At 41.4% G+C, this 25524-nt stretch overlaps 3 protein-coding genes and 1 long non-coding RNA gene across 5 annotated transcripts in view; all 4 read right to left on the bottom strand.

The window, feature by feature from the left end:
- Positions 1–777: 777 nt before the first annotated feature.
- Positions 778–25524, bottom strand: part of LOC136183144 (uncharacterized) — a 178877-nt gene continuing 154130 nt past the window's right edge. The window contains exon 2 of the long non-coding RNA XR_010668961.1: positions 778–1002. This is a non-coding gene — a long non-coding RNA (uncharacterized lncRNA). The remainder of the gene's footprint in view (positions 1003–25524) is intronic.
- Positions 1193–3588, bottom strand: gas1b (growth arrest-specific 1b). Its single transcript, XM_020654567.3, has one exon. The coding sequence runs from the start codon at positions 3212–3214 to the stop codon at positions 2438–2440; it is 777 nt and encodes a 258-aa protein (XP_020510223.1). The 5' UTR covers positions 3215–3588; the 3' UTR covers positions 1193–2437.
- fbp1b (fructose-1,6-bisphosphatase 1b) lies at positions 12614–18191 on the bottom strand. Of its 2 annotated transcripts, none has more exons than XM_065965215.1 (8): positions 17955–18191; positions 17025–17187; positions 15860–15952; positions 15529–15669; positions 15281–15418; positions 15062–15181; positions 14147–14336; positions 12614–14038 (listed from the first exon to the last, which is right to left on the bottom strand). In XM_065965215.1, the coding sequence occupies exons 1-7, from the start codon at positions 18122–18124 to the stop codon at positions 14148–14150; spliced, it is 1014 nt and encodes a 337-aa protein (XP_065821287.1). In that variant the 5' UTR covers positions 18125–18191; the 3' UTR covers positions 12614–14038; position 14147. The 2 variants fall into 2 exon arrangements, with proteins under 2 accessions (XP_065821287.1, XP_020510220.1); XM_020654564.3 differs by having other exon boundaries at positions 12614–14041; positions 17955–18190.
- Positions 19794–23200, bottom strand: LOC109999507 (tripartite motif-containing protein 16-like). Its single transcript, XM_065965213.1, has one exon. It carries the CDS (start codon positions 22656–22658, stop codon positions 20916–20918), a length of 1743 nt encoding a protein of 580 aa, XP_065821285.1. The 5' UTR covers positions 22659–23200; the 3' UTR covers positions 19794–20915.

Here is a 25524-nt window from a genome sequence, read left to right as displayed (position 1 = left end):
CTCCTCCAATCAATGGGCTGGAGGGCCCATCTCTCCCCCCCCCCCCCCACTGCCCTGAAAAGCAACATGGCTGCCATCAATGGATTCAAGACCCATTATCACAAGTGCAGGAGGAGACACTTGGCTTTTCTGTGAGTGCATGAGAGAGCTGACTGACTCATGAGCTTGTAAAGTGACACATGTCCGCAGCATTCAGTGTAAAGTAAGACCTTAAATAAGATTTGTTTTTTGACAGAAGCCCAGAGAAGACATGCATCCAAACATTTAATTTCACCTGTTTTGCCAAGTACCAAGTACATTTTGGATGTTTACTCGGTTTCCCCATGATTACCAGTTCAATCTGGTAGTTTTCTCGAGATCTCGATAAATGAACCTGTCCCTTTAAATCAGCGTTATCCCGAGATAATAACATACATAAGTCGAGATCTTGAGAGAACAAGTGGAAATGACTCGTTATCGCCAAAGAACGCAGTTAAGGAAACTGTTTGGATGTTTGTAGTTTTTGACAGCTTAGCTAATGAAATCCAGTAAACTATTTCTGCATCCTGTACTGTTCTGTTTTTGATTGTTTGGTTTTGTTTATGTGGATCTGTTGTTGAGTTTTGTGTATTTTAAAGGCCCAACATGCATCGCTAACTAGTTATGCTAGTTTACTTACTCCAAACGTGTCCCTATACAAATAAACATGGAATAAATGAAGGAAAAAAGCCCCCAAATTAATCTTTAAAAAGATTTTTTTAAAACATGTAAGTTACTCATCAAACGCAGGAAATCAGGCGTGTTAAAATTATTATATTTGTGTATTTTTTTGCGCAACAATTAGACAATTGCACAAGAGGTAGAGAGCAAGCAGGGAGACAGGGAGGCGTCTGATTGGTTCATCAGATTGGTACCTCGTAGCAGACATTGGTTGAAGTTTTTACAGACTTACAAACTGATACAGATGATGGATTTACTTTGTTCCTTTTTCAGAGAACATGAGTTATTCATTTCTGTCAGGACCTAAAGACAATTTCAAACAAAATCTTAAAAAAGTGGATCTGGAGGAAAATGGCCGACCCTGCCTTTAGTAAGATGCACATACTTGAATATTAACCGAGAGTTGGAAACCCTTCTTCAATCAATATGTGACGCAAACATCTTTCAAGACTCAACATGAAAAGTTTGACAGAGCGACACAAACGTCCAGATAATCATTTAAACTTCTTATTTATTTGATGTGCATGTACATTCAGAGGAGTGTGTGTGTGTGTGTGTGTTCATTACGGGCACTTAATATCTCCGCTCACCAGAACAGGCGGCCATTTTTTTCCTTTCTTTTTTTTTGTCAGTGTGTCATCACAGTGAAGACTTTAAACACATTGGAGGGGGGGAGATAAACAAACAGCGACCAAACGCTTCTTGTGGTGCCGAGAGGAGGAGTTCACCTCTCCTCTGTCGTCTGTTTAAACAGTTTCCAAGAATCAACACTTCATACTTTACACAAATGTCCATGTTGACAAGGTCAAGTGGGTCCCCTCCTCTCGTTTCTCCGGCATTATTTTTTCCTCCTCTGAGATTCAGACACATTTCAGAGGCTTGCAACAACTTTTGGTTTGTAATGACGGGCTTGTGGAGGAGGTCTGTGTACAGCTGGCGAGGAGAAAACTGCTCTGCTTTCACAGCATGCCTCTGATATGGTCACATGACGCGGGGAATAAAAAACCACACGTTTTTAGGCACTTTGAACATTTTCCTACTCCTCTGTGGTCTTACGGCAGTAAAAAAAAAAAAAAAAGGGGTGGCTCACCTTCTGGTACAGTGCAAAACTCTCTCATAAACAAATATTTATACAAAAACACTTTTTTTTTTACAATATACTGTACAATTTAACTTTATATAAACTGGGATATACAACAAAAATAGGGCTCTTTAGCATTTTCTGATGGCTAAAATTTGGAATGTGTGATAATATATGACTTCTATGCAACAATTATATCCTCAAATCTGAATTTGCATGTGCTTCACATGAACATTTGTGCAGATCTATAGCAAGAAAAATGGATCTCACAGGTGGAAAATGTTGCTTCAGGACACATAACTCATTAGCAACATAAACTATTGATTTTAACACTTTTAACAGAGGATGTGTGCGGCTCAGTAGAAGATAACTACAATGTATAGCCTCACGTTTTAGTTTAAAGACAGATTGTGATGTGGTTTCTGCTGGTTTTTAAAGACAGCAGGGTGTGTAGCTGCACTTATTACAGCCATTTCTTTTTAGAAAACATTACCACATGGCAACTTGTGCTATTGATTTTATCCTAACAGGACCATCTTGACAGGGGGAATATGTGCAGATCAGTAGAAGAAAACTATCTTTATAGCCCAGATTTCAGTTTAAGGCAGATCCTGGTGTGATTTCTGACTCTCTAGCTGCACTTGAAGGCATCACCTCTCATATTAATCTCGTAAAAACCAAAGTGGTTGTGAGGATAGAGATCAGAGTCCGACAAAGCAAGGAGTCACTCGAGTTCTCCACGTATTGATAATCCTCCTGATCGATGTAATCATCCTCAGAGTCCTCCTCGGAGTCTGAAAATCCGCTCCCCGCGAACCTATCGGCGGAATCCGAGCAGAAAGTTTTCATGCTGACTTTCACGTACTCACAAATGTTCCTGTCCGTGCCGTCGCACACACACGTGTCCAGCTGCTGCGCTTTGGGTATGGAGCGCATGTTCGCGATCACCCTCCGGCACCCGTCCGAGCACTTTTCCCCCCCGAAAAGTTTCCTGCACTGAAACAAGTAATCCCTCATCGCGGAGCTGCACGACGAGTCCTGCTCGCACTGCCGCCGGGCCTCCGTGCAGCCCATGGTGCTGGTGCGCGGCAGACACGGCTCGATGGCTTGTTTGGTGCTCCTGCAGACCGGGTCGAGGGCGCAGTCGCACTCCTCCAGGTCCGGGCCGCTTTGGGTTAAATTGAGCTGGATCAGAGACGAGATGCAGTGGCTGGGACACCTCTTGCGCTCCCCGGTGATGACAGAAGCGCACGCGTAGAGGTATTGATCGTAAGCGTAATGGCACTCCGGCTCCCCGTGGCACTTGAGGATGGCTTTCCAGCAGACCGGCCGGCGACTGTGGTTAGGAGAGCCGATGCATGAGCCGATGATCAGGATCAACACACTGCATGTCAAAAGCACCACTCGCTCCATCAATATGGCACGATTTTCCATTTCCAGGAAGAATAAGTCTTAAATACGTTAGAATTCATCAGGGCTTCTGCAGGGTTACTCACTGGTCACGTCATAATGTTAGATTGTAGTTGCCACAACGTAAGAAGCAGGTCACCAATGACGCCCATAACAAGTCCATCATATTAAGTCTCAGTGTGGATTCAGAAGTCCCAGATCAACTCAGTCCCTGCTCCTTCTACGTATCCGATCCGTCGGTCAGCACGCACACACAAGACGAAAAAAAAGTGTTGGAAAAACAAACGGAAGAAGTTATTTCCCAAACTCTTCCCAAAGTAACGCGATAGATCCTTTAAGCGTGAAAGTCGCTCTTCAGCCGCTTCTCTGCCACCCCGCATCCACCCGGACTAACAGCGGCTTTGTGATGAAGTCTGTGGTGATGGACTGACTAGGTTACTGCAAGAGAACCACTTCTGATTGGCTCGATTAACTGTTGTGATTATGACGTCACACGCAGGCAGTGACGCAAGCTGTTTTGTGTTTTGAGGAAACTTTCTGCAGAATGCACTCAGTAACTTCCAGCTGATTATCCATAGATGTTGAAATGAGAATGTTCTTGTGTCTCATATTTGTTTTTGTTTTGTGTGGAAAAAGGCAAAAATTCAATAAATCCACAATTTGCTGTTTAAAAAAAATTACCTTAAACATTTTTATGTTTCGTGAATCTTTAAGTAGGCTATAAAAAAGTTGACTCAATATGAGAAGCCAGCACTTCAGCACAGCATGTTTCCTTAATGTCTGATCATATAGTAAGGACACTTGATCATTTCACTGATTGGACTTTTAAATGCTTTAAATGCGATTTTTCGCACTTAAATATAATATAAATCAAGTCTCTCCTCTGAAAATAACTCTGTGGGTCATCACTCTCTACAATGGGTGTAACACCCGAGTCCCACTGTCTGTGATGTTTTCAGAGTTTTCAGAGTCCTATCTTCACTTTGTTTACATCGCCAGGCCGGCCGGCTGACTCCTCCCCTCGTGTATAAAAGTTGTTTAATTGAGGGACTAGAGAAAAGAAGAATAACATACTGTACTCACTGCTTAACTGTGTTTCTAGATCACGCTCATTTCAGGTAAATTTACATGCAGTGTGAAGATACCAGCAGAATAAAGATCACTAGCATTAGCATGCTAACACAACAATGCAGCGCAAGTTGTTTTGGTTTCATGCTGGTGCTCAAGGGCGACATCTGCTGGATCAAAAAAATTGCATATAGAACCTTTAATGTCTGATCATATAGTAAGGTCATTTCATCATTTCACTCACTACACATCTCACTGATTGCTCCTTTAAGGAAAAAATAAAGACATCAGAATTTCATGCCAGGAAAAGTGTAGAAGATATTTTAACTTTAGTTACTTTTTGATGTCAAATACTGACTTTTCTTCAAAGGAAATAAAGATAAATGCTGTTATAGTTTAGCCTACACACCTTCGCAGTCAGATGGTAATCGATCAATGCAATGTTTGGCTGTTTTCTGCATTCATTTTTTAGATACTTGACTTCACACGAGAAAGATTCAGTACTCTCGATATGATGGCTTAAGTTGAAGTAGTTCATGAATGACTCTCGAGGAGAACTGACATTAGCTGCACACGTGATACAGTGTCTTGCTAAGTCGGTTCTGTCAGAACGTCCCAAAGGCTCTGTGTTTATCCTAAAGATGATGCTGAAGTCAGGGGCATGTCACTTGACCATATCGAGTGACTATACTAAATGAACGTCTAAATACCTGAAATTGAAGCTTGTGATTTGAAACAATTCCAAAGTGAGGTTCCAGATAACGGCGAGCAGACGCTACGTCTGCTAAAAAACAAAAGAGAGAACAGAGAGAAGAAAAAAACACAACAAAGTGACCTTGTTTGTCGTGCTGGGCCCTTCAACCAATCAGCAGCCAAGCTTGACGGCAGGCTTAATTACCTTCAGTTAAGCATGCTACAGTGGCCACGAGCAGATATAACATTGTAGAACACAAAAACACAAAAAATAACAACCGCTCTCTTAGGTATAAATGGCACTAACATGCAGAGGGAATAGAGATTTAAAAAATGCTGCTGCAGTTTATCCTACACCTTTACAGATTGGGCTGTTTTCTGCAGTACTGTTTGTTTGTATTCTAATCTTTTATGGATAGTTCATCATGCTTTAAATAAATCTGCTGCAAACTTTGCATTCCAGAAACTTAAAATACTCTTTTATTAGCGCTCACCCCTGCAACAAGAACAGTGAGGAGCAAGGGCGCCATTTTTTTTTTTTTAGGTAAACACTTGGATTGTGGTTCTTCTCCGCTGTCAGAAACAACAGCTGTTAAAACACATGCAGAGCTGCTGTCGGACACTTTTTTTGACCATGCAGGAAACATACCGAGCCGATGGTAAAAACAAAAAGTTATGATGGGAGATGGTTTCTAAAAAGTACCACAGGAGAATGAAAAAAAGGAAAACATTCTGTGTAATCTTAAATCCTAATGATCCAGCACTTTCCCTTTTGTTAAGCGTATTTTCTAACAAACACATTAGCAAGAAAAGGACTTTAAAGAGGAAGAACCCCCGTAAACAAACATCTAATGGTTCTACAAGGGCCTTAAAGCCAACAGAAGAAAGTGTAGAAACTAAAACTACCCCCGTTCATTCGGACAACTTTGTTCTTCTGACCCATGTCACTTCACCACACCATGACCACAAAGATCTGGCAGCTCTCAGGGGCCCCTTGAAACCTCCCCCCCTGATTCCAATTAGAGAGATTAGAGAGGAGTCAAGACAAGAGCAGAGGAGTTTCTTAGCCAAACAACCCACACTTACAACCTCCCTCCCTTCCCTCCCTCCCTCCACGTCATCCAGCGGGGCATACCAGAGCAACAGGACGACTGCAGACTCAAACTGAGGCTACATCAAAGAGGAGGTTAGAGAAAGACCAAATGGTGAACTGCTCGAGGGTCTCCATTAACTCAGAGATCTGACTGAAAGCAGACTGCTTAAGCCGAAAACAACACTCAACAGCCAATGGAAACCTAAACCCACAGTGACCTTCTTACTGAGTCGTTCAGGGTCAAAAGTTAGCATTAGCTAGCATCTAAAAAGTGTCAGAAGTTTATTTTTACATAACTCTAAAAGTTCTTAATATTCGGTTTGAATTGGGCGTGGTTGAGTTCTGATATTTGTAAAGTAATCAGTCATGTGATCCAAACATGGAAAAAGTCACAAAGCAGCTCTTCACCTCTTTACAGCTTCTGTTAGGACAGGAATACACTGTGCCAAATGACGTTAGCGTTTATGACACATTAAAGGCTTTATATGTGATGTTTTGATCCAGTAGATGTCGCCCTTGAGCACCAGCATGAAACCAAAACAACTCGCGCTGCATTGTTGTGTTAGCATGCTAATGCTAGTGATCTTTATTATGCTGGTATCTTCACACTGCATGTAAATTTACCTGAAATGAGCGTGATCTAGAAACACAGTTAAGCAGTGAGTACAGTATGTTATTCTTCTTTTCTCTAGTCCCTCAATTAAACAACTTTTATACGTGAGGGGAGGAGTCAGCCGGCCGTCCGTGCGATGTAAACAAGCTGCAGCCACCATGCTGGAATCCTGTCTCAGTCTAACTTTCAGTCGACCTAACGACAGGCTGAGAGCTGGAGCTGAGGCGGGTTTTAAGCCTCTTGACAAACCGTTACACTTTGCCCCAGGTCAATCATGTCAGCTAAGTGCCTAACTAAGGATAACACGTATTGTTTTCAAAATCAAAACAGAGCCGTTTTTAAAAAATGCACAGTGTGTGACAGTGATGACAATAACTAATCAGACCTATTTGTTATTTTTGTACCAGGCTGTAAACATGTTCATGTTTGCTGTGAAAACTGTTTTTTTCACTTGTATGTGACTTGTGGACACTCCAGGATGCATGATTTTGCACTTCTACTTTTTTACAATTCACTGAGCAGATGCTTTTCTCCAAAGCGACGTACATCAGAGAGTAAGAACAACACAAGCAAGGATCTAGAAAAAAGGGAACAATGTGAGTAAGAGCAAACGATCAGCTTGGAGTCTGATTGGACACACAGGTGCTGACAGGAAGTGACCAGAGGCAAAGCACAACATTGAGGGCAGTTCTTGAGAGCTCTAATCAGTATAGAAACCATCTTATAAGTCGTCGTTATCAAACAAAAACCATCGTCATTACCATCATCATCATCAATAATATGGAGACCATCATCATTAAGTTAGTAGGTTTTCATGAAAGAGCTGGGTCTTTAGCTTTTTCTTAAAGGTGCAGAGGGACTCTGCAGATCACATGGAGTCCAATTGGAATGCACATTTTTCAAGACTGGAGGTTGCTGCTTGGTTTGAACTTGTTTTGTTTTTTGTGCTGTTATGAAATTGTATTTTCTCTTAGATTTATTGGACACTTTATGAGACTCTCAACTTTGATATCAATTGCCCTTTTTTTACTGTTTTGAGACAGATTTCCAACGTCATAGAGGTAGACGTTGGTGCTCTGTCACTCTTTAGGAGGCACACACTGATGCACAAGGCCCATTTGAAAGAACGTACCCTGCCCACACATTTTACTTTACTCTTAAGAAGTCCTTCATAATGCATAGCAGAAATCCCATCAGTGTTGGGTTGTAGCCACACAAGAACAACGGCCAGATTGAGTTGAGCCAGCAGCTCTTGATGGAGCCAGCAGCTGCTGCTCTCCCCCCAAACTGTACCTCTTAAATTACTCTAATACATCACTTTGATTCTTTACTCTGGTAGCAAGCCTCTTTGGGGTTGTTCTGAGGGAAATAAGATGGCCAGTTTTTCTTGTCCTCCATTTATTTTCTAACTGGTTGCTCCGGATATGCATCCTGTAGATGCGGTTGTTCATGGCGACTTGCATATAATGGAGTTTCCAGAATAGGAATGCGGTTCCCGGGAGTAGATTTTGTAAATACTCATGCAGAGACAGACGTGCTCTTCAGTTTGTCTCCACTGCTGTCAGAAGTCATTACACACAAGCGGCTACAATCCACTGAACTCTGTATTCAAGTGCTTCCAAGCCCAGAGAGAGAGAGGGACGGGGAGAGAGAGGGGAGGGAGGGAAAGGATTCACTTTTTAAAAAGCTGCCAAGTGTTTTTTTCTGCCTGCATTTTTCATTTTTCTGTGTCTCCTGGAAAATGTCTCAGATGTCTGTCTTAGATATGCTCATATTTCTCTGCATTCTTTTCTAACGACCGAAAGGAGCTGCAATGCTTTTGGTAAAAAACACAAAAAATGACTTTGTCCTTTTGTTCAGCCTGTGCACAAAACCTGCAGTGTAACTGTCATCTTTAACCGAATCAGCTACAGATCCCTGCAGGGTTTTTGAGTTTTTCTGTTATGCACCAGAAAACTTGGACAAATCAGGAGTAATTGAATCTCCTGGATTGAAGTTATATTGGTGACCTGTGGTATAAATTGCATCAACTGCAGAATTTAAAGATTACCATGCAAGGCGGAAAAATGAAGTGGTGGATTTATTAAACAAAAATGCACAAAAGAACAAAAAAAAAAAGAGTCCCAGGTAGATTATTAAAAAGCAACTAGACGACATAAACAGGAAGAAGCCAAGGTTCCACAACCAACATTTTCCCACCCAGACTACGGCCGAGTCTACTTTTATCCGTCTCTTGGCCCCGCCCTAATTGGGGCAAACCATTGCAGGAGAAAGGGAAGCCAAAGAACAACAATACCAACAAAAGTAAATGATGAAACAACAACAGAGCATGAAGATATTTCAAAGTGAGAAGCTAAAGCAGAATAAAAACCAACAATGATAAACATGAAACCTATTTCAATCAACCTATTTAGGTAAAACAAGAAACATACAAACTGCAGGCTCCACTCAGTGTCCTTTAGGCCCAGGTGGCCTGATTACTTGCAGTGCGTGTAGGGAATGTGGGGGCAGGTGAAAAGGTATAGAGGAACCTTTTCACACCAGCACTGTCAGTGTCGGTTTGAGCATGGTACCACATGTTCTGAGACTAAGTGAATCCCTCTTGGGGGGAATCCATGCACCAGGACAGGAAAAGGGGTTTGACTTTGAACTCGCTGGAGAACAGAGACATGGAGTTCAAACGTGGGTCAGTCAGGCGTTAAAGCAGCAACATGTACTCAGGAAGTGCTAATCGTTTTGGGACCAGCTAGCTATGATGTGGAGATAGCCGGTTATGTTTTTGATGTATCCCAAAAGTATAATAGAGTTCTTTTGGCTTGTTTCATGCAGAAAGATGAATGCCATATAAGGGGGTAAAACTGGATCATGTTACAAACAGAATCATGAACCTTTTTGGTTTTTACACTAAAGTGGGTTTTACAGGAAAAGCTTTGAAACAGATCAAAGCAGAGAGGTAGACGCTGGCCATGACAAAAAGATGGTCATTGAAATTGGGCACCGTAGTAGGTTAAAGGTTTTATATGCAATTTTTTGATCCAGCAGATGTCGCCCTTGAGCACCAGCATGAAACCAAAACAACTTGCGCTGCATTGTTGTGTTAGCATGCTAATGCTAGCGATCTTTATTATGCTGGTATCTTCACACTGCATGTAAATTTACCTGAAATGAGCGTGATCTAGAAACACAGTTAAGCAGTGAGTACAGTATGTTATTCTTCTTTTCTCTAGTCCCTCAATTAAACAACTTTTATACACGAGGGGAGGAGTCAGCCGGCCGTCCGGGCGATGTAAACAAACTGAAGATAGGACTCTGAAAACTCTGAAAACATCACAGACAGTGGGACTCGGGTGTTACACCCATTGTAGACAGTCATGACTCACAGAGTTATTTTCAGAGGATATACTTGATTTATATTATATATATACACAAGTGTGAAAAATCACATATAAAGCCTTTAATGACACCTGCAGTAAAATCTGTTATACTGGACAATAGAACGCCTGCTCAGGCTTGCAGTGCAGACACTGGTCAGGTACTGATACGATCACTTCTCTAAAGTACAAACAAGAGGATAATAAAACCACACTAATAAACCCAAAGGTAATATCACAGAGGGAATCTGTGTTTAAAGAAAGAGGGGTGTACAGAAGACAAAGAGACTCCAGGGCGGACGAGGGGTTTGAGTATCTCTTCATCTATCCTCTCCTCGTCAAAATCTGCTGATGTTTCTCTTCAAGGAGGAAGTAGATTTTCAGTACGGACACCGGTCTGGTGGTCAGAGCTCAGATGAGACTGTCTTCAGTGACATTAACCACATGCATGTAATCTAAACACACCTCCCTTTGTAAGACGCAGCAGCAGCAGCGGTGGTGGTCCGGTCCTATAGTCCCCAATCCATGACACCATAGAATAAATCAAGATGATCTGAGTGGTGTGTTTACCACTTCCACAGACGAACACCACAAAATACCATGGTTACTACTGTATTTGAAACCACCAGAATGAAAGATAAAACCTTCCTGCAGGGTCGGTTTGTCCGTAGATTTGTTTTTTTTTGGTTTTCTGATGCTCTGCCAGTTGTTTTTTGCTGAGATAGATGTTTTCTTAGGTGAAGCAGTTTTCAGAGATTCAGGCGTCAAAAAAGGAGCAGATGGTTATTTAATAAAGTGTGCTGTCAAAGGTAAACTTAAAAAAAGAGTCGGCTCAGCGCTTGGCAAGCATAAATGTTGCCTGGTAACATAACTTTAGAGAAAACAACCCTCTAAACTGCTGGGAAATGTTCTCAGATCCAACTTGGCACCAATACAGCCACATCAGTTTGCACAAAAAAAAAAGTGACTGAGTAACAAGAGACTGCACCAAAGTACCTCAGATGTCTGTTTAGATTCAAGGTTTTTGATGTGTAAATGTATGAAATGTGGTCTTGTAGAGGGGAAACTACCAAGAAAAACCTGCCGATGTTTTCATTGTTTTCCCAAAAATTAGAGAACTTGATGAGACAGGGGGGGGGGGGTATCAGGTACAAATATGGGTACCTTTCGCAAACCTCCAGGCGGTATTTGGTTTCGCAGTCAGCTCCAGTCAGGGTGGTCTTGAGGTTCAGAGTTTATGTTGAATTTAAACACAGACTCTCCGAGCCTGCCTTCCATCACTGTTTCTGAGGAAAGCCATGCTGATCTGTTGAACAAGCGATGAGACGTAAGGTCCAATGTGGAGGCTGATGACTGAGTTTATAGAGACGTTTAATGGTACACACAACCTGCCAGAGATAATCCTGTTTATAATAGAAATCGCTGGCTGAACATGTTCCAGGAAAGCGTACAGTTTTTAATCTTTTGTCTATGCGCACACATCGGCTAGTTTCACAGACTTTGTATTTGGGACGTTTTTTGGGATGAATGGTCTTTAACTTGTTTCCATCTTCTGGGAGGTAACAATAATTTTAGTTTTAGAATCCCCAATATGTTTTTTTATACGAATACTTACTCTCTGTTATTGGGAGACATGCTACTCAGTCAGAAGATATGCCTGCATTATTATATATATATTTATTACCCTCTCTTTTTATGATAGTCACATTATTACATTCATATCATTTTATCTTCTTTCCATTAATGTTTACATGCCTATATACATTTTTTTTCTCTCTAACTAATTTTTCATTTATTTTTCATTTATTTATATTTTTGTTTGTTTTCTCACTACTCCCCATGAAGTTCTGCACTTTAATGCATCACGCTCTAACACACAACCTGAACATAAAAATCATTGATTGACTTTCATCTCATTTAAATGTATTTTGTTTGTATTGTTGCTCTGTATCCTTGCTTATGTTTTGCTATTTTGTATCTATTTTCATTTTCATTTTCATTTTCATTTTTGTCTTTGTGTATTTGTGTATTTGTGTATTTGTGTATTTGTGTATTTGTTCTCGCTTTAGTTGTCATGTCTATGTCATGGCTATATATTCTTGTTTCATTTTGTTCACCTGATCATCAATAAAAAATAAAATAAAAAAAGATATTCCTGCACACTTCCTCGAAAGCCATAAAATGTTTTTATTCATCACAACGTTTCGACCAGAGGTGTTCTTCAGGTGATCATTTTTGCTACTCATGCGAGACATACACACACGTCTTTTATGCAGACCCACGTTAAGGACCTATGGGCATGCATTAAAGGAGAGATTCAAGCCTACATATGTCATCCCATCGTTACACATGAGCACACACATGCATATTTGTACACACACCACACGGTAGCGAGGGACGCAGGCTGGGTTTTTTCCTTTTCCTCCTCAATCTAAATATTGACTCAGTAACCTATAATCATACACAGTCTGAACACGATGGAAATAAACAAGTGTGCCTGTAATGTGTACGTGTTTGTGTGTGTCTCATGGGCGCTGGGGCCCCCTTGAATGCTGACACTAACAAAACACATATAAAACAAAGGAAGTGGTTGAGCTTTTTATTGAATACCAGACAATATGGATCCCGTCCAGCACACTGGAGCTGCATGAATTAGTTTTTTTTTATATGCTTTACATATACAAAGAAGTTCTTTCAAAAGCACTGAAAATCCCATTTCTGATGAAACATCTGCTTTCAATTCACAAAATTTAACTTTCATATGACTCACATACAGTACTCAGAAAGGCTTTAAAATGGCCGAGAAGTAAAGGCAGCATGAACTGTTCTGCAGCGTGGTGCCAAGTTTCCAAGTGACGAAAGCTGCCAGGGATTCAAACAATGTAATGTTATTAAAAAACCTCATTTAGTTTCATATCAGAATCGTAATCTAGTTTTCCCCCCATAGCTTGAAGCTCACTACATGATGATGAAAGACACAGACTATGTGTTCGCTGACTTTGAAGGCATTGTAGTTCTGCAGAGCCACAAGAACAGCTTCACTAAATAAACATGATTGATTGAATGAAGGCTTTTGTGTCTGTTCGGATCTTTGTGTGAGTCTCTGTGAGTCTTTATGGCTCATTAGTAGTGCGGCAAAGCTTGGAACATTTTCTGGGTCTGCTAAGGCCTTTCAGGGTGGGCTGCTGATGGCTGTCAAGTACAATGCAATGCCTAATATAGCCTCCCAGTGTCGCTTGATGCCGATGCAGAAGTGCAAAAAAAAAAAAAACTGCAGTTCTTTGATTGTCCACTAGAGGCTGGCTGCAGAAGCACGGGAAGTCACATACACACCCATTCAAAAAAGCCTGTTTTTACAGCAGATATGAACATGCAGCCTGGTTCAAAAAATCAAATAGGTCTGATTAGGTCATAGTGGGCACACACTGTACGGGGGTGATTTTTTTTTTAGAACACATCCATTTTGATTTTATGAATGTTACCAGTTATGCACAGTTAGGCGTGTAGCTGACATGATTGACAGGTGGGCACGGTGTAACGGTTGGTCAGGAGGCTTAAAACCGGCCTCAGCTCCAGCTCTCAGCCTGTCGTTAGGTTGACTCAAAGTTAGACTGAGACAGCATTTCCAACATGGCGGCTGCTGCCGATAAGCCTCCAGTGCCCCCCCCCCCGCAGTAACAGACAGTCACTCAGGCATCGTCCAATAATATTTAAAGTCTCTGCAGAAAACCCATGCATGCAGATGGCCTTTTACATATTCAGGAACATCAGCAATTGTTTTGTATGCGTTTATTTAAAAAAAAAAAAAAAAACATTGCGTGTCTCAACAAATAACAGAAACAGCACCGAGATGGAATAAGCACAGTGTGTGGCAGGCTTTAACGGGACCAGTGAAGAGCTTGGTTCCTTTTCAATACAGTCAAGGGAATGAGCAGAAAACACTAAATGATGAGCGTCCTGATGAGCCTCTTTATTTTGTTGTTGTTTGGTTTCTCAGCAGCAGACTTTTCCTGCTGATTTAAAAACAACATAAAGTGATTTAATTATCCCAGAACGTTTCCTTATATGTACCTTTAATAAGATTCTGTGTAGGATTGATAAGTAGTGGAGTTAAATACCTCATTTCTTTTGCTTTTTGCAGATGTCCAGATACTCCTGCACATCATCAGGGGACCCCAGGACCACAGGGACTCTCTGGTGGATGGAGGTGGGCTGGATGTCCAGGACGTTCATAGATCCTGTCGTGGCCAGGCCTCCTGCCTGCTCGATGATGAACGCCATGGGGTTGCATTCATACAGCAGCCTCAGCTTGAAGGTAAACAAAGGACATAGGTGTGACTTTATAGGAATATAAACACGTTACAAAGGTCAACTTTCTATTTTGTTTTTAATTTGTGTTTATGGGTTTTCTTTTATTTTCTTCTACTGGTTTAATTTAAATGTTTGTGTAGGACTAATCTTACTTTTGGTGAAGGTTAAGGTTTGATTTTTAGAGGTCACATATTCTCCTCCTTTTCAGAGCTCTCTAAAACATGTCTTTGAAGTTATATCATCATCAACCTTTATTTAAGTTCTCGGACAGATCTTTGAGGGCGACCCTCGTTTACAATGATGCCGAGAAAACATACATAAATGATAAACAACGAGAAATTAGATAAAGCTACTACAGAAAATAAATTCAATAAAAGAGCAATAAGAACAATAAAATATATACACTAAAATAACTGAAAAGATAAGTAAGTAATTAAAATCAAATAAAACAGTTCCAGTCAGGTATTGGGCGGTTAAAAATAATATTTCTAAAGTGTCCATAAGGGATAAAAGTTCTCAAATTCAGGTCCTGTTGTAAAATATTCCAGGAGTTTGCAATATGAATTCATGAATGTACAAAGCTGTGCAGTTACAGTAGGACACACAAAGGCAATCAATGAAGAGGCTCATTAAGATATAAATCCTAAACTGTGAAATTGTGAATCCCTCTGTGTGCATTTATTCTTCTTGAGACTAATCTGGCTGCACACACACATGCTCACCTTTCCCTTGGGACTCTTGACATTTGCAGGATATAAAAAGATTCCTCCGTACACCAAAGTACGGTGAACATCAGCGACCATAGACCCAACATACCGGCTGCCATATGCAGCGGAACCGTCCTGGAAACACAAACACACAAGCCAGTTTAATTATATAATGGACAACTGCCATGTTTAGTCATGTTAATAAAAAAAAAAGCACAGTGTACAACCGGTTACCTGTGGGTATTTCTTCTTTTGCAGGTATTCTGTCACATCTGGGTAAAACTGCTGTGCGTATCCTTCGTTCAAACTGTAGATTTTTCCCTTCTTCTTGATCTTCACGTCTCGGTCCACCAAGATGAACTCACCGATAGCCTGAAGAAAAAAAGCGATGAAAACTGAAATAAATGATGAAAAAAGCAGCAGGAAACAGAATAGTATGTATATTGACATTAGGTGGACATTAAGTTGAGATCTGGTCTTACAGGGTCAAGCATGAAGCAGTTGACCCCCTGACCCGTGGAGAGGACCATCATGGTGGCGCTGCCGTACAGAGCGTAACCTGCCGCTACGATGTTTCTTCCAGGCTGCAGAGCGTCGGCCTCCACTGGCTCGTCATCTGTGGTCTGTGGAACGAAACAGGTCATAAATATGACTGCCCACAATGGCAGCTGCTGCTTATTTTTAAGTTTGCAGGGCAGGAAGATAGTGTTGTTGGGGAAATTACAAGTTTTACCCTTTTTAATGGATTCAAATTCAAGGAAAATCCAATAAAATGTTAATTGGCTGGTAACGAGATAATCACAGTTTGCTCACCTTTCGGTAGATGGCGAAAATTGTTCCGATGGAGACGAGACAGTCGATGTTGGAGGAGCCGTCCAGAGGATCGAAGCACACGATGTATTTTCCCTGTCAGGTGAAAACAAAATATATTATTAATGTTGTAATTTAAACCCGAAGTAAAAGACATTTCTGGTATGAATATTTGTTCAAGACCAAGACAAACTCTCCTCATCGTCTTACCAACCCGGTACAGTAAAGTACAGTATTGCATCTTATCGTATTGAATTGTACATTATCATATCGTAAAGTGTAGTGCAGTACGGTATGGTATTGTACTGTTTGACACCTTTTTTGTATCGTATTTATACATTTTCTGAAATCGTACGGGATCATATTGCATCAAATGGTGCCATAACATTTTTTATTTTTTTAAAGATTTATTTTTGGGCTTTTTCTGGAGAGATAGGACAGGGGATAGAGTAAGAAATCAGGAAGAGAGAGAGAGACATGACATTGACATGCAGGAAAGGAGCTACAGGTTGGATTCGAACCTGGGCCGCCCGCTTGGAGGATTACAGCCTCCGTACATGGGGTGCACGCATACCAGCGCCCCAACATAAGGTATTCAACCCTATCATATCTTCAACATCGTGTGTTGTGTTGTGTTTCGTCGTATCATATTGTATCATATTGGTTTGTAGCATGGGTGGTTCTAGGCAGGGGCCAACAGGGGCCAGTTCCCCTGTAACAATGAGCTTGGTCCCCCCTGTGGTCACCCCTCCAAAAGGAAAAGCCCCCCTCATTACACATACACAGTATTTGACTCAACAACCGGACTCACAATCTAGTATTAAAAACTGTTACTGAATCAAATATAAATCATGATATTTATGGTGTGCGCTATTATTTGGCATAATATATGTATTTTTAAATCGGCCATCTTTGTCTATTTTTCACCTGGGTTTAATGTCCCCTTCTGACAAAACAACAGGCCCCAGTTTGGCCCCCCTCAGTAAAATTAGTCTAGAACCGCCACTGGTTTGTAGTTTTATATCATATCGTAATACCCTACTATGGTATTTTACCGTTTCTATCTTGAAAATAAGATTGTATTCTATCATATTGTATCGCTTTGTTTTGTATTCCACTGATCGGCCGTTTTGTGCCGTTCACGTCTTTATTGTGCAGATGAAAGTACCCGCTTGTCTGGCTCCACAATGATGGCCTTCTCGTCCTCCTCGGACACCAACACACAGGAGGTGAACGAGGACTTGATCATGTTGATGACCAGGTCGTTGGACAGGACGTCCAGCTTCTTCACCTGGTCCCCCGTCACGTTGGTGCTTCCTGCGATGCCATATCTTCCAAGAGAGGAAAAGAGGAGACTGACTGACTAGCTGAGACCAAAGCCTGAGTAAAAACTCCTCTGACACAGTTTAAAAGTAATAAAGGACATGCATTAATTAACCCCTTAAAAACAGCAAAAAACATCTTGTGATACGTTTGTTAAATTGTGTTTTTAGGTCCACATTGAGAATGGAAAGAAAACCTCATTATCTTCTTGACCTTTGCCCCCGAGTGAATGTACACAACAAGTTAAGTTTACCTTTGGCCGGGGCCTGAATCCGCTTTGAAATGTAGATAACTCATTGATCAGTCTCCCAACATGCTGATGTACTTATCAATGACATGATGTGACGTCAACATTTCAAAAATGTTTCAGGAGTGTTGAATACGTTGCATGATATTATTTTATTTTTTTAAAAGGAAAAGGTTGCAAGACATGCTCTGTTTGTCAGCAATGCTTTATTTACTGCAGAACATGTATACTCTCTGTGATTGCGCAACTTTCTCTTTGTATTTAACCATCTCAACCATCCTCAAAAGAAAAAGAACTAATTCAAGATGTCAAATTGCACCCCAAGCCTAGAACATAGATTCATGACTAATGCAATGGAAAAGAGGAGAAATTAAGACTTAAAAATCTGAATTTAAATTATATTCAATCTTGCTAATATATTGTAGTCCCTGACTCGTCTCAATAATAATTGTAATAACTATTGGATGCCCTAGAGGTGCCCTGTTAGTCTCACTTTGTAAAACGATATGAAGAGTTTATCCTACTCACAGGTTAGCGATCCCAGCCTTCCTGACAGCTGTTGAGATGGCTTTGACGGCCGTGCAGATGGAGTTGAGCAGGGTGGTGAGCTCTCCTGTGCCCTGGGCCTTCCTTCCCTCCTCCAGGACAAACCTGGTAAGGGTCACAACGTTGGTGTCGAACGCTCCTCTGTCAGACATCGTGCTGTCAGGTGTGGGACCGGGACCCTAATGTCTTATGAAGTCAAACAGGTGAGTGTAGTCCTGGAGTTAAAAAAGTGGACTCTAGAACTGAGAGGGGGGAAGGAGGGACGGGGGGTGTGAGGCTCTTTGAACCAATCAAACGTGTCGTTTCTCACTCTCAGGCAGGGGGTTTGGTTTGATCACCTCTGAGGGTTTAAAAGAGCAAAGTTCACAGATAGGGAACATTTTGTTGTGTTTTCAAAGAAGAAAAGACTTTTGCCTGATTTAATCCCTGCTCACTTTGACTTCAGATTAGTTGCTTTTTTACATCTGCAATGTGAAAGTATGACTTAGTTTGAGCAATTTGTCCTTTATTTCACATGTTTTTATTATGGGTAATACTTTACAAAACAGAAACTTATATATCCTGTATTCCTGACTCATGTGGTACAGTTATCGGAAGAATCGCTGGTGACAAAAATGACATTTTATTTTTAAAGAATGTGACAATGTGAGGACAGATTTCTCTGCCATTTTGACTCACAGTGTCATTACCTCATGATTCCTCATGGTGGCGCTAATGACACTAATGAGGGTAGCAGAAGTTAATCTGCACGGCAGGATGAACGACTCCTTTGCTGCATGATCCTGCAGAAGTTCAAAGTTCAAACCTCATTTTTATGTAACACCTTTGAATGTACATGTGCTGATAAAACAGTGTTTGAGAGGTAAAGGGGAGCTGCAGGCAGAGGTGGTGAGCGTTATTTCTGCAGCGTGTATGTACTCGCTTTATGGCCGTCTCTGTCTGGGAAACAGACGTGGAAAGGTACAAAGACTTCACAGTGTCCGTAGTCGTTTACATGACTTACAATATGGGCTGACTTGAGAAGTTAAATAGACTTTCTTTCACAACAGAGAGCTGAAGTTGAACTTTGAACTGAACAGGATAGCAGCCATGATAATAGCCTCCGTCATGATATGATGTTTGATGTTTAACCACACAACGTCCACAGCTCTTGTGGGTCTGCATTAGCAAACCTGCAAAAAACACACATACAGTAGATATTATAATAATACTAATGTCCTCCTCTAAATGTGCATCACATGCAGTGGGTGCATAATATCAAGGAGTGTGCAATATTGCGTTTTATTTATTTTTTGAACTGCATGTTTTTTTCTGCTTCATGCCATCTGCACTGTAAAGGACATCCATCAAACTTTGTTGCACTCTGCTTATGCAATAATACAATCTGAATAACTTAATAGTTAGTTTAAATAGCCTGACATAGACACAAACATCCTAAATGGGTTACCTAAAATCATATGTTTATCTTTTCTCTACCTGTGTACCAACTATGCAAGGTGACGACAAATTACTCGCTGGGGGAGTAGCCTATAAAGAATTGTAATTGCCTTGTGTTGTTGCCGTGCTTGTCTATTGTCAAATGCATTTCTCCAGAGTGTCCACACGATGTCGCTGTGCAGTTTATAAGTAGATGAAAACAAATGAAGTCTAAGCATTGAATCGATTCTAATGAGCACTCTATCGCTGCTTGGAACTCTAAACCTGGTCCTGGATCGATTGGAGTTTTATTTTAGTGCTCTGCAGAAAAAAAAAGAAAAAAAAGAGGGGCTACATTTTTCACTTAAAGTGATCAACCTATCAATAAATCAATCAATCAATCGATTAATCATACAAATAACTTTATTTACCTCAGCAGGGTTTATTGGTTTTGAAGCAACTTGCACATAAAAACAGAAACAAAGAAATAAACAGACAACACACATTTACATAAGAGTTAAAATACGGACTGAGCTAAATACAAATATTCTGCCTAAATATAATAAATAAACTGACTGATAGGATATGTCCAAACAAGAGGCTGCAAGTTCAAATGTGTGTGACTTGTTGAATTCTGAGTGAACAACATGAAATACTTGACAACATGAAAATCTTTGACTGGTTGTAAAAGCTGAGTCACTCAGCGTGTTGCTCGCTGTCTCTGTGGTAGTTTCACTCATGGTTTCCTGGTGTACCTGTTTAGTGCTGCCTGTTTACAGCATATAACACAGATGAATGATTTTCATATCAGCACAATTAACACGTTTACAGTTCAAGATGTCACAATAGAAAGCATTTCTCTTTTTTTTCCTCTTAGTACTTTATCAGAACAACAACAAGATTTGGTGTGACAAACAAATCAAAGTCAATGTGATTGTAGATTTCTTCACAAAAAAGTGGTGAGAACAGAGTATATACAATAAAGAAGATAAGTCAAGTAGTTTTCATTCTGTTCAAAATGATTTAAGCCTCAAAATACACAAAGAAAAAGAAGTTTGACTTCAAGTAGAAATAAATCACAACAAGGGGATTCAATGTGAAGAAAAAGCAAAGAGTGAAATGTTGTTGTCTTATTCTACCTCCCCTCGTTAGCTCACTTTCACTGTGAGACCAAAACTTTCATCACCAGGTTGAAGTTGTACAAGAACAAAAAAAAACACACACAAAGAAAAGTTCTGAACATTTCAGACTGAAGACAAAAGAAGACAAAAACAAGAGTTTCAAAAATGTATCACACAATAATATTCTCAGCTCACGTCGATATTTGATCGTCACCTAATTTTGAAAGATGGTGAACAAAAGTCATCATGAGCAGAGATAGTCTCCACGGCTAAAGAGACACAGGAAGGAGCGCCACCAAAAATCAAAGATCAAAACACGACAACAGATATTTAGATGTCGAAGTACCGCCAACTAATGTTTTGATTGACATGTGATCTGTGTGCAGTGAGGGACAATGACTTCTGTCTATTTAAGTTTACACAACTCAGCAGTGGATCCAACATAATACATCTTGAGTCCAGCATGTAGAGGCTGAGTGAATGTGGTCTGGACTCTGTGGAGGACAGTCATGGTATCAGAGATACTGTAGAAGGACAGAATACCTGCTCTGTGATCCAGGTACACTCCTACTCTGGAGGACTGAGGACCTGAGACTGGAGTGCTGACTTTGTTGTGCCAAAAGTTATAACTGCCGTTGTCACAATCTAACGCCCAAGATTTGTCATTGTATCCAAACCCACATTCATCTGAGCTCCCTGCTCTGCTGATGTTCTTGTATGCGACTGCGACACAAGCTTCTCCTCCTCTCCACTCCATCTCCCAGTAAGAACGTCCGGTCAGACTCTCTTTACTCAGGACCTGAGAGTAATGATTGAATCTGTCTGGATTACTAGAATGAGACTGTTGTTCCCATAAAAATGTTACTTTTCTGTTCCCCTCAGATAATGACAGATCTGTGTGTGCTGTGTTTGGATCCAGTGTGATGTCACATGAATATTTTAAGAACTCAGCTCTGGTCATGGTCTCTGACAGTAAAACATACACATCAGTCACTATCTGTGAGATGTTTGTCCATTTCTCTCTCAGGATGTCCTTTAGTATATCTCTGACATCTGACACAGTTGCTGTCACGTCCTCAAAGTACCTCGTAGGACAGATCTTGATGCCGGACGAGTGTGTAGATTCACCGAGTGGCGACAGTGAGTGGTAGTCGTGTAGAAACTGGTTGTGGTCCAGTGTGTGTGACAGCTTCTCCATCTCAGCGTCTCTCCTCTTCAGCTCAGTGATCTCCTGCTCCAGCTTCTCCTGAAGCTCTCTGACTCGTCTCACTTCAGTTTGCTGCTGGGATCTGACATGCTGCTTCACATCAGAGCGTCTTTTCTCCATGAGACGGATCAGCTCAGTGAAGATCTTCTCACTGTTCCCCACTGCTTTATCAGCCGAGCCATTTATAACCTCCACCTCCCGTTGAAGCAGGTTCAGATCTTTCTCTCTGAACTTGATTGTCTCCTGGACGTTCTGTCGACTCACCTCCAGCTCACTCTGCCTCTCGCTCCTTTCTGCTGCAGCTGGGACTGTGTCGTGACCTTTGTGTTGGTCCATTAAACACAGATAACAGATAAACTCCTGATCAGTGCGACAAAATATCTTCATCACCTCATCATGATGAGAGCAGACGTTCTCCTGGAGCTTCTTGGAGGGCTCCACCAGCTTGTGTTTCTTTAATGGAGGTACTTCAAAATGAGGCCGGAGGTGTTTCTCACAGTAAGAGGCCAGACACTGCAGACAGGACTTTTGGGCTTTCAGTTTCCTCCCGGTGCAGACATCACAGGCCACGTCTTCAGGCCCGGCATAGCAGTGATCGGCAGGAGCAGCTTGGCGCCCAGCATAGCAGTGATCAGCAGGAGCAGCTTGGCGCCCAGCATAGCAGTGATCAGCAGGAGCAGCTTGGTGCCCAGTCTTCTTCAGCTCCTCCATTAAATCTGCCAACATGGTGTTCTTCAACAGGACAGGCCTCGGTGTAAAAACATGTCTGCACTGAGGGCAGCTGTAGCTGTAGCTCTTCTCATCCTCTGTATCCCAATGGCTTTTAATACACTTCATGCAGTAACTGTGTCCACAGGAAGTAGTCACCGGAACCGTCAGTAGATCCAGGCAGAGGGAACAACAGAATTTGTCTTGGTCCAGTTGGTTTCCTCGCTGAGCCATTTCTACTCTCAGTGGTTCAAATAGTTCCTCTTTCTCTGGATAGAAACACAGTCAGCGCTCTGATGAACGACAACCGTTCTGCTCTTGTTGACACTGGTTTTTCAGTTCCAGTAATTCATACCAAGCTGTTTTAGATGAAGGGGAGGGATCATCAAATAGTTATTGCGATGGATCAGAGTTCACTGCAGGGGGAAGAGATTTCAGTCCTTTAAAGAGATAATATGCAGGGTGTTACCTGGCATGCAAATAAAGTATTTGGCCGTAGAGAGATGACACTTTGCCCTCAACAGTTTATACAGTCAATATAATTCATACTTTCATACAGTAAAGAATGAAGAAGAAAAAACAGTCAGTGCTTCCTTTTTTGTCAGTCCCCCCTTTACGTGTGACGTAAAGGGGGGACCGGAACCTGAGGGAGACCCCACAGCAAGGCGGCCAGGTGACAAAACTCTGAGACTTCCATTGCTCTCTCTCTTTCAATGCGCTGACTTCGAGTGTTCGGAGACACAAGCTCACCTCCTGTTTCCTGCAACAATCTTCCTTTGTTTTAAGTTTGGCATGCAGGTAATCCGCGGCCGGCAGTGTTCTGAATTCCGAGCTCGGATTGTCCAGTGAACGCATCTCAGTTTCTCGGAGAGCGTCAGATTATAACAGATTATCAGAAAGATAACGGTCTTATTCCGTCCTGCAACGAAAGGACATCAACGGACATCTTTCCACTCGACGGAGAACCAACGAAGCCGCTCTCGCCGTAAGGGACCCTCGCCGCCATCAGACACCTCTGCACCAGGACGAACAGAAGATCTGTTTTATCACCGGACTCCTTTTTCCTTCACCAATCACAGGCAAAGCGATTCACAAGTGAGGCTTAATTAGGTCTGGGCAGAATTAGCTTTAGAGAGTGTTTTTAACAATTGTTTGATTGATGCAGAAACTGTCATTTTTATCTTTGTGGGACCGCCGCGTCCTGAGTTTTACTTGTTTAAAACTCTTGTTGTTCCCATTTCGGATCGCTACGTCCTATATGTGTTTAGCGTAACAGCGTTATAACCGGGTATTACTCTTCTGATCAGAAAGGCCAGTGTAAGCCGTATTAACTTGAATTCGGCCATTGGTTTCTTTCTGTGAATGAAGGGAATTACTCCGAGTTGTGGCGCGAGATTCAGACTGTGATCTACACACTCGCGGCCATCCAGACGCCTCAGAGACACAGATCGTGTAGGGCCGAACTCGGTCTCTTTTAGACATTAAAGAGCTGATATTCTGCCCTTTTTGGGGTTCTTATATTTAATCTATGTTCCTACTTTTGTACGTTCACAATAGCTAATGTCCGAAAAAAGTGTCTGTTTTCATGTACTGCTTGCTCCCTCTACGCTCTGAGTCTGTCAGCTACGCTCTGTTGAGCCCCCACTGCAGAGCCCCACGTGGGCCAAGTCTGCTCTGATTGGTCTGCTGATCCGCTCTGTCGTTATTGGTCAGTTGCTCAGCACGGTTCTCGGAAATGTCCCGCCTCTTTTACCATATTGGGAATGCAGCCACTGGCTCCGTCCGAGGGGAGCATAAACATTAGCACCTTAGCACTACTGTGCTACTGCAGGCTACGGCATATCGTGGGCGTGCTACAGAAGTTAACGGGCGTGCAATATGAGCTGCAGGGCTTGCCACAACGAGCCAATGGGCTTAGATCAGTGATCTCACACTGACAATGACGTCGGACTGACAAATTTTTATTGAGGGGGACTAGAACCGAGCGTTACATGCGGCTAATGCTACAGCTAACAGGAGGACGTAGGAGAAGCTGCGTTTCTGCGGACTTTGAATACACATAGATTCACATAGATGTGCCTAAACATGCACAGGACACTTTGAAAACACACTACAGAGCAGATAAAACCAGAAAAAACAAAATATGGGACCTTTAAGGCCACATTAGGTCTTTGTTAGGTGTGTGCCATCATGAGTGACCATGTGGGTACGAAGCCATCTCCCCCCTCTCTTCCCCTCCTCTCTCTCTTTCTCTCTCTCTCACACACACACACACACACACACACACACACACACACACACACACACAGACACACACACACACACACACACACACACACACACACATACACACACACACACAGCCTTGCTTGATCATGTTTGTTTGCTTAGATTAGGTTATGATAGTTATTTGTTTGATTAAGTTCATTGATTTTGGATTGATGTTGCTTTGTTTAAATAAATTCTGTTATAATTTAAGAGAGCAGTTGTTTGTGATTACTGGTGTATTTGCATTGTGATATAAGCTGGGTGCGAAGGCTTTGTGTACGGATTTCACACCTTCAATTGATTAAATATAGTTATTAATTATTAATAATATTAGTAATTAAATAACTAATTTGAGACTGATTTGAGTGATATTTTGGTTATATTTCCCTGAGTACAGGGTGGTGCCCCAAAACAAGATTAAACATAGTTTAATGATATTTTTATTCATATTATTAATAATTAAATATAATTATTAAAGAATATAACCAAAGTTGACTTGATACAACCCCAACACCTTTGTTCGGTCTATAAAAGTACCACGCACTTACAGTATGCAGCTTTAAGTATCATATAACCATATTTCTCTACAGAAATGGATAACAATAACACATATCATTGGTGTGGAGCAGCTCGTACACATGAGAAAGAAACACAAACAAAGACAAGTTGACAAGCAACAGATTATCCTACACAAGGAGTTCAAACACAGATAAGACCTAAAGGAGACACTGATATTAGACAGACTGATTCAAAGTCAGCCAGACTGAATACAAAAATAGAAAATTGTGCAGTTTGGACCTCAGAAGGTACAAAACAAATATGACTGATCCAA

Source organism: Labrus bergylta, chromosome 17 (genome assembly GCF_963930695.1).
Source record: "Labrus bergylta chromosome 17, fLabBer1.1, whole genome shotgun sequence".
In the NCBI taxonomy this organism is placed as follows: Eukaryota; Metazoa; Chordata; class Actinopteri; order Labriformes; family Labridae; genus Labrus; species Labrus bergylta.
Note: the sequence above shows the minus strand (reverse complement) of the source record. Positions and strands in the feature narration are given on the sequence as shown.

Excerpts from the sequence above, each read along its gene's own strand:
- gas1b (XM_020654567.3), bottom strand. The coding sequence starts at position 3,214 with ATGGAAAATCGTGCCATATTGATGGAGCGAGTGGTGCTTTTGACATGC.
- fbp1b (XM_065965215.1), bottom strand. The coding sequence starts at position 18,124 with ATGTCTGACAGAGGAGCGTTCGACACCAACGTTGTGACCCTTACCAGG. Across the intron at positions 17,188-17,954 it reads AAGGCTGGGATCGCTAACCT|ATATGGCATCGCAGGAAGCA; the intron begins GTGAGTAGGATA and ends CTCTCTTGGAAG. Across the intron at positions 15,182-15,280 it reads AAAAGAAGAAATACCCACAG|GACGGTTCCGCTGCATATGG; the intron begins GTAACCGGTTGT and ends TTGTGTTTCCAG.
- LOC109999507 (XM_065965213.1), bottom strand. The coding sequence starts at position 22,658 with ATGGCTCAGCGAGGAAACCAACTGGACCAAGACAAATTCTGTTGTTCC.